The 8,412-nt window shown below is 55.9% G+C and overlaps 1 protein-coding gene across 1 annotated transcript in view; it reads right to left on the bottom strand.

Moving 5' to 3' along the window:
• The window catches only part of Cux2 (cut like homeobox 2), a 237,896-nt gene that overhangs the window by 11,994 nt on the left and 217,490 nt on the right, over positions 1–8,412 (bottom strand). The window contains exons 10-16 of the mRNA XM_023720433.1: positions 7,462–7,566; positions 5,038–5,229; positions 4,900–4,958; positions 3,972–4,020; positions 3,778–3,898; positions 2,519–3,187; positions 2,039–2,140 (exon numbers count right to left, since the gene is read on the bottom strand). Of these exons, the coding sequence (XP_023576201.1) occupies positions 2,039–2,140; positions 2,519–3,187; positions 3,778–3,898; positions 3,972–4,020; positions 4,900–4,958; positions 5,038–5,229; positions 7,462–7,566 (1,297 nt within the window). The remainder of the gene's footprint in view (positions 1–2,038; positions 2,141–2,518; positions 3,188–3,777; positions 3,899–3,971; positions 4,021–4,899; positions 4,959–5,037; positions 5,230–7,461; positions 7,567–8,412) is intronic.

The raw sequence follows: 8,412 nt of genomic DNA, 5'->3' as shown, positions 1-8,412 counted from the left end.
CACACACACACAAATACACACACTCAAAAGGAAGCACAAAAAGGATGAAAACAAGAACCCATCGTCCTTTGTGTGTGTGGAGCACAGAGGATCGGGCTCAGGCCCTCGTGCTGGCCAGGCAGGCCCCTACGCCACTGAGCCAGCTCCCAGGCCCCAACCACCCTTTTAAGGTTTTCTTCAAGCATGCTTCCCACACCACGTGCATTGTATGATCATACTTGATACATGGGGACAGGGTTTGATTTGTGCCTACTGAGAACCAGTAGGAGAAATTTCTCCTGTCATTTTTTAATTACATTTTTAGGGGAGATTTATTGTTTGCTTTTGGTGCCGAGGACTGAAACTGGGGCTTCCAGCTTGCTAGGCAAGCATTCTATGGCTGAGCCAAATTCCCAGCCCCTTTAATTACATTAAAAAAAATAAGTTTTGTTTTGTTTCTTTGTGACAAGGTCTGACCTTGTAGCTGAGGCTGGCCTTTGATCCTCCCGCCTCAGCCTCCTAAGAGCTGGGATTACAGGTGTGTGATTTCTCCTGTCATTAAGACGTTCTCCCATCACAGCCTGCTGTGGTGATAAATGTCTGCAGTCCCAGCACTCTGGGAGGCTGAGGCAGGAGGCTTACAAGTTTGAACCAGCTTGGTGCCTTCATAAGAACCTGTTTCAACAAACAAACAGACAAATACCAAAAGCAACAACAACAAAAATAATGGCTGAGGATATAGCTCAGTGCATAGACCTGGCTTCAATCCCCAGAACTCAAAATATCAAACCAAACCTAACTAAACCAACTTTGCAAAGACAAAAACAACACAACAAAACCCTTCCATCTTTATTTGGTACAGGGTCTCACTTCACAGCTCAGACTCTTAGTGATCCTCCTGTTTTCAGCCTCCCTACCCCTGGGATTATAGGCACACACCACCATGCCTGGTCTTGATGGCCGGCTCAGCCTGCCCAGGGGTGTGGCCTGCGGGGCTGTGGTGCCAGGGATGGAACCCTGGTCCCTGACAACTGCCTAAGCAGGTGCTGAGTCGGCTGAACTATCTCACCGGCCCCAAACCCCCCTTCCATCTTTAATGGCTGCATAAGCAATCAGAGGGATATGTCCTATGTTGAGCACTCATTTTTTTTTTTTTTGCTCCGAGTACCTTCAGGGCAGGTTTGGCTGGCTTGAGTTGTGGGGATTGAACCACAGCAACCTGAGCCTGACTGCTTTGTTGAAGCAGCCACTTAAAGAACTGAGCTAAGGGGCAGGCCCCCTGACCACTGTTTTTGTTGTTGATTTGTTTTTTGAGACCTGTCTTGCTATGGAGTTCAGGCTAGCCTTGGACTATGTAGCCCAGACCAGTCTTGAATGTGCTGCAATTCTCCTTCCTCAGCCTCCTGAGTGCTGGGCTTACAGGTCTGACCACCATGCCCTGCAAGTCTGTCACTGTAGTAAACAGGAAGGAGGTCGGGTCCTAGGAAAACACCTGCATTTCTGGTGGTACCAAGTAGCTTGGAAATCAGGAACCTGCTCCAAGCAGCCACCAGGGGGCAGCAGACACTGCAAAGCCAAGTAGGAGACTGGTCCCAGTGGCCAGCCAAGTCTACCCTGTGCTGAGCTACACTGTGCTGGGTAAACTGGTCCCTGGATGTGACAAGACCCAGACAGGGGAAGGGACAGCCACACCATCAGAGTCGCTGGAAACTGCAGCCATAAGAAGACAGAGGTGGTAAGGAACAATCTTTGTGGAGCACCTTCCTGGTGGCAGCCCACACTTGCCAGCCCACACTTGGGAGGCTCCCTGGAGGAGATGACTTGTGGGTGAGGTGTGAGCAGGAGCCAGTTGGGAAAGGTGTCCCAACACAGGGCACTGAGGCTGGTGTGACACACGGCAGACTTTCCCACCAGAGCCTGGGAGAGGGCACAGGAGTCACAGTAGGGAGCCACGGAAGGATCTGAGACCTAACATGACCACGTAGGGCATCTGGAGAGACCCCAGCCTCTGGAGGTTCTCACTGTGCAGAAGTCCCTATGGGGCCGGGGCCATACTCACCCCCTCTCTGTGACTCGATCTCCTTCTTGGCCTGCTCCAGGATGCTCTTGATGGCGTCGTCCGAGCCTGTCTCTGGTGTGCGGATTCTTGGGGTGATACTACCTGGGGAAAGCAAGGGGGCATCTGTTGCAGGGTGGAGTCCATCTGGGAGCTGAGTGTGATGGGTTCCAGGGCCAGGGGTGTGAGGATCAGACTGCCTGTGTGTGGCAGGGCCACCACTCACTCCGCATGTCGAACCGTGTCTCTGCAGTTGACTTGGGCCTGAGCTCACACTCAAGACCACAGTGGCAATGACAGCAGTGATGGCAACTACCTGGGTGGCGTGCTTGGGCAGGCGCCACTGCTAGGTGAAATGTTCAGTGCTTTGCACCCACTTAAACCTTAGGACCCCCAGGAGGCTGTCAGATAGGGACACCGAGGCACCAGGAGGCAAGGTCACCTGCCCTGGGTGCTGGCAGCAGCCATGGCCCATGCGCTCACCTCGCTGCCGCACCTGGATGGTCCGCAGGGCCAGCACGTTCTGTTCATCTGACAGGAACTGCTTCATCTTGATGAAGGGCTCCTTGCCCTTCACTGTGAGCTTGCGCCAGGGCTTGGGCCTGGCCAGGATCTCGCTGACCGAGCCCTGCGACAGCCCCAGCACGTAGTGGCCAAACACCCGCTGCCCAATGTTGTGTTTGAGGAGCTGCTCCTTCACCTGGAAGGCGATCTCCGCCGTGTCCAGCTGCTCCTCCTCGGCCCCGGCTGCCACCGTGCTGCCCCCTACACCGTCCGCCTGCTCAGGGGCTCCAGAGGGCTCGGGACCGGGGGCTGGGGTGGCAGGGCCCACAGGGGGCTTGGTGCTGTAGAAGGCTGGTGGGAACACCAGCAGGCCGCCCGCCTCACCCTTGAAGGCTGCTGGGGGCATCATATGCTTGGGCAGCAGCGTGTCCCCGGCCAGTCTCTCCCCGGATGCCAGGCTGGGGAAGGGGGACAGCGAGAAAGTCCGGGGACCATCTGGCCCGAGGCCAGGGCCCAGCAGGGGCTGTCCAGGGCTGGGGGACAGGGGGTCTTCAGGCCCTGGCGGAGGTGGAAGCTGCTGTGGGGAGGGGTAGGGTGGTTCGGCCACCAGCGAGTCCTTGATGGAGTCATCTTCCGATGGGTCCTCCTCTAGAACGGCAGGACAGACAGGCATGCAAGGACCACAAGGGAAAAAAGAACCAGGAATAGAGAGGAACACAGATGGGAGAATGCGAGACAGGGCAGAGACAGGGAGGGAGACAGAGATAAAGTGAGAGTTAGAAGCCACAGGCCGGGGTGGGGATGAAGGGGATTGAAGGAAGGAGACAGAGGTAAGGAAAGACAGAGGGACACATACATGGGGACAGTGCAGACAGAGGGTGGGGGAGAGGGAGGGGACAAAGACAGGCGGATGGGGGAAGGGCTATGCACTTCCAGCAGCCAGAAGCCACACAGGACAGATCCCCCCAAGTTCTCGCACCCTTCCCCTTATCCTGGGCTTGTGAGCTGGGGCTTGGTGTGTCAATCTGGGGGCAGGGAACCCAGATTTTCCACTGCCTGTACAGGGCCCCTTCCAGGGGAACCCACCCTGGGCCGGCTCATGTTCTTCGGGTGTCCAGATCCTTGTGGGGCCTTAGGACTGAGTGTGTGATGCTGGAGGGACAGGCGCACAGTTGTGCTGCAGACCCCAGCCCCTGCTGCCCCCAGCTGCCCACCCTGAGCTCGTCCTTCCTCCTTACCAGGGCTGGTCAGGAGGCTGGGCTTCTCCAGAAGGAACTTCTGCGAGGGGAAGAAGGCCTCCTTCGCCATGAGCAGTGAGTCCTCGGCCTTGGTCATACCCTGAGGAGACAGGAAGCAGGGCTGAGAAGGCACAGCTGGCAGAAGGCTGGGGCAGCCTGCCCTTGGCGATGAGGACAGTGGCAGGGACGCTCACCTGGGGGAGGCCACAGGTGCTGGAGGCCAGCTTCATGGCTTTCAGGATGCTGTGGAGGAAGTGGGAGACCAGAGGTCAGCCAGGCCCCAGGCCTGAGGAGAGGCCTCCCTGAAGACACTGGCCCCTAACTGGCCAGGGCGTCTGTTGGGGCAGAGGGAGAGCAGCCCGTATATCCATTATGGTTGGTTTGTTTATTTATTTATTTTGCAGTAATGGGGATTGAACTCAGGACTTTGCACTTGCCAGGCAGGCATTTATCCTGTTTTCTATTATGGATGGAAAACATTTGGAAAAAGAAAACTTCTGGGGCCAGCGAGATGGCTCAGTAGAATAAGTGCTTGCCTGGGGCCTGAGTTCAATCCCCGGTTCCACCACAAAAAAAAAAAAAAAAAAAAAAAAAAAAGAAAGAAAGAAAGAAAAAAAAAAAAAGAAAGAAAAGAAAACTTCCAAAAAGCTCCAACAAGAAAAACTTGAATTTGCCTCAAGCTGTGCTGAGGAACACCTGAATCCCCTGAAAGGGCTAGGGTGTGGCGTTGCATCAGGAGCCCAGGAGGAGGTATGAGGGTCTGCAGACACCACACCAGCAGCTGGAAGGGACTTTGACACCTGAAGGTTTTGGCATCCTTGGCAGTCCTGACCACAATGCCCTATGGATACCAAGAGATGACCGTATGGCTGACCCCTGGCACCCACAGGTCTGAAGGTGGGGCTTGCTAACCAGGCCACGTCCCTGCAGGCAGCCACATCGGCTGACCCCAAGAGCGGCTGAGCTGTTTGGGTTGCATGTCAGTGCCTGATCCCCACACCTGTGACAAGACAGCCACCTGGCATGACCACTATTGGCCAGGTGTCGGTGGGAGGACAGGAGCCTCAGAGAGGCCGCCAGGATGTAGGGAGGAAGGGAGGGAGGGAGGCAGAGAGCCTGTACCTCAGTTCTGTCTTGATCTCTTCATAGTCGGATTGTGCCTGCAGCTTTTCTTCCAGCTTCTAGAAGTGAAACCCACAGGGTGAGGCTGGCCCGGTACTCGGTTGCACACCTCTGCCCGTCTCCTCCCCCAGGACCTGCCTCTATGGCCTCCGACTTGGCTGTGAGCTGCCGTTCCAGGTCTGCGATCTGGCTGGCCGAGGCCTCCTCCAGCTCCTGCAGCGAGTTTCGGAGGTGCTGCGCATCCTTCAGCAGCCGCAGGATCTCCCTGTCCTTGGAGGCCAGGGCCGCCTCCAGCCGAGGCCCGGAGCACAGCGTGAAGCCCACCTTCTCCTGGGGGCAGAGTGGGACCATGAGGGGCTGCTGATGGGGGATAAGGGCTGCAGGCTGGCCTCCCTCCACAGCCCAAGCAGAACGAAGTTTCCATGTGTGGATCTGGATGCACAGGGGGAGTTCACACCAGAAACTTCCATGTGCTGCACACTTACTGTACCTACGTCTCCTCTCATGTATGTATGGTGCGTGGCAACGGAAACTTGGTGAATAAAGAGCGACCACGAAGGGAAGCAGCCAGCCAGTGGGGGCCGGCACCGCAGCAGAGGGAAGTGCGTGCACAAAGCTTCCAGTTTCCGGTTAGTCCAGGTCTTACCCTAGGCTTTGTCCCTATTTGAGACCCTCAGGCTTAGACAAGTGACCTCGCAGCCATAGGTCACATTAAAGATGGTTCCTTCTGCCTATTCGCTGATAGCCCCAAGTCCTGGAGCTCCTCCAGGTTTTGGGAAATGGCCCCTTTGTTCCAGATGAAGATGGAGAAGTTGCTGTTTGAGGGATGTCAGGTTAGGCCAATCTCAGACTCAGCTCCAAATGCATTTTAGAAGGATTAAACTTACACACACACACACACACACACACACACACACACAACCCACCACTACCAACCAAACCGGGCTTTCTTCCATGGAGATAAATGCCAATTAAAACAGGAAGCGGATGTCATTAATACATTAAATTAATTAGCATCGAGCGCCACTGTTGTGCTCAGAAAAGCTCACCTCCCAAACCAGCCCAGCTCCCCGTGGCTGATTAGCACAGCACTTGCTGGGCTCCAAGGGGGTTAATTAAGAGCCATTGGTGAATTCCTCTCGGAGGCGTCCCCCGGAGCTCTGGCTCTCCACCGCCTGCCTCTCACTACTCTGTGCTGTGCAGCCAGCCAGGAGCACGGGTGCACGCCGTCTGCCAGGACACAGCCAGGCTGCCACACCTGCGGCTGCAGTGAGCGCAGACTGCTGCACCATACTGGCTTCTTGAGCTCACAGGCACACGTGCACGGCCGTCAGTCACGCAGACCCTCACAGAGACACATTGCCAGGACACACACGCACACACACACACGCACGCAGGTTCAAAGAGGCTGCAAGGTCTCATGACAAGATGACCAAGGGCGTCAGGCTCCACTGAGCACAGGCTAGGGCCGAGCCCCATTAGGGGAGCTTCTTCACTAGAGACCTCTCAGTAACCCTAGCAGGAGGAGTTGCCTCCTTCCAGGAAGGAAAATAAGGAAGCTGAGGCACAGATTAAGTATGGCCACAAGCCCAAAAGTGGTAAGCACACACACACACAGACACACAGACACACTCCAATGCTCAGAGAGAGACATGGAGACATGGGCCTGGACATCAGGTGGAATGAAGACTGCAAATCACCCTGTGGGAGGAATCATGAGTCCCAGCCTGGGTGTGTAGTGATGTGGAAGGAAGGCTGACTAACTCACACATGGAACCCCAGGCTCTCTGTGGAGCAGCAGTGGAGACCACTAACAATGGCAGAGGGGTGCAGTGGGGTACCTCTGACCGAAGTCATTTGTCAAGAAAGGAGAGCAGGGCTGGGTATGGTGGAGCACACCTAAAATCTCTGCACTAGGGAGGCTGAGGCAGGAGGATCACTGAGTGTCTTAGGACGGCCTGGACTGCATAGGGAGAGCCTATCAAAAACCAAAATGATAGCAAGACCCCAAAGGGGCACTGATCAGGAGGAAAGAGAAAGATGTTGAGGAACCAGGCTCAACATTCAGACCTGGGGGTGGATGATGGAGGTGTCTCTCCACAGCATATGGCTGGTGGAAGGCCCTGCTGGGTCACCCTGGCAGGTTTTGGGGACCTAGGGCTGAGCAGTTGTCTACAGGGCCTGGGTTTCTCAGTCCTGAGCCGGGTGTGGCCTGCACCCACTAGCTCCATCTCATGGCAGCCGCCAGGATGGCTTGGCTGCCACACTGCCACAGGACTGATCTCTGGTCCAAGAGAGCTCCTGGCGGTTTGGGGTAGCAGGGCTGAGGGAGGTCTTCAGAGGAAGACACTAGACTTCCAGCTAAACATAGACACGAGGAAGCTGGAGCTCAAAGCGTTAAGAACTGTGGATCAATTTTTCCCCTCTGCTGGTGGAACAGGTCACAGACCTTGGCCATGGTGATGCCCCAGAACATACAGAGATCCACACGTGTGTTTGCTATTTCCCAGAGACACACACAAGCCACCCGTGGAACACGTCCTTCCTCGGCCCCATCCTTACCCCACTGGGTGCCTGTGGGGAGCAGCAGGCCAGGCGGATGGAGCTGTTGACTGACGCGAGCTGCTCCCGGAGACTCTCCACCTCGCGCTGGGCGGCCTCTGCGCGCTGGGAGGACAGGGTGTGCCGAGGAGGTGAGCAGGGTGCAGCCCCACTCCTCCCGTGGGCTGCACAGGCAGCTGCCCCAGACTTGGCCCCGTGAAGACCCGCCACAGCACCCAGGGCTCACTCCTGAGCCGGGGGAAATATGGCTAGATGCTCTGCTGAGGCGACTCTGGGCTCCATGGTGGCACCTGGGTCCTCGAGAGGAGCAAGCACATTGCCTCCCCCTGGGGCTGTAAGGGGGCGGGGCGCTATAGGGCAGGTGCAGCGAGTTTTCACCCATCTCTAGGCATCTGTCTGCTGCGTTGTACATTTCAGCCCTGATGACTCAAAGTTACTGGGGCTCCAGAAACGGAATGGGGTAGAAGTGCTTCCCAGCTCAGGCGCTGCAGGAGGGCCTGAGCAAGTCATTTCCCTTCACACTGTTTCCCTGCTGTGAGCCGGGAGCAATGCTAATGCCAGAAGGGTCCTGAAGCATAAACACTAGAACGCAGCCAGCGTGTTTGCAAACACCCGTCAGCCCAGCTACTCAGGAGGCTGAGGCAGGAGAATCCACAAGCTACAGCCCAGCTTGAGAAACTCAGTGAGACGCTGTATCAAAACAAACAACCCCCCCAACAAACAAAACTAAAAAGGGGAAGGGATATAGCTCAGTGGTAGAGTGCCCTGGGTTTGATCCCAGTACTACAAAGAAAAAAGGATAGCTTTTACTAGGAAATTTTCTAGCCAGATGTGGTGGTGCACACCTGTGATCCTAGTGTTCAGGAGGCTGAGACAGGAGGATTGCCAAGAGTTGAGGGAAGCCTGGGCTACATGGTGAGTTCAAGGCCAGCCTGAACTACACAGTAAGAT

This window comes from Octodon degus, unplaced genomic scaffold, assembly GCF_000260255.1.
Source record: "Octodon degus isolate 3935 unplaced genomic scaffold, OctDeg1.0 scaffold00076, whole genome shotgun sequence".
NCBI lineage: Eukaryota > Metazoa > Chordata > Mammalia > Rodentia > Octodontidae > Octodon > Octodon degus.
The sequence above is the reverse complement of the archived record's forward strand: the minus strand, read 5'-3'. Positions and strand labels throughout refer to the sequence as shown.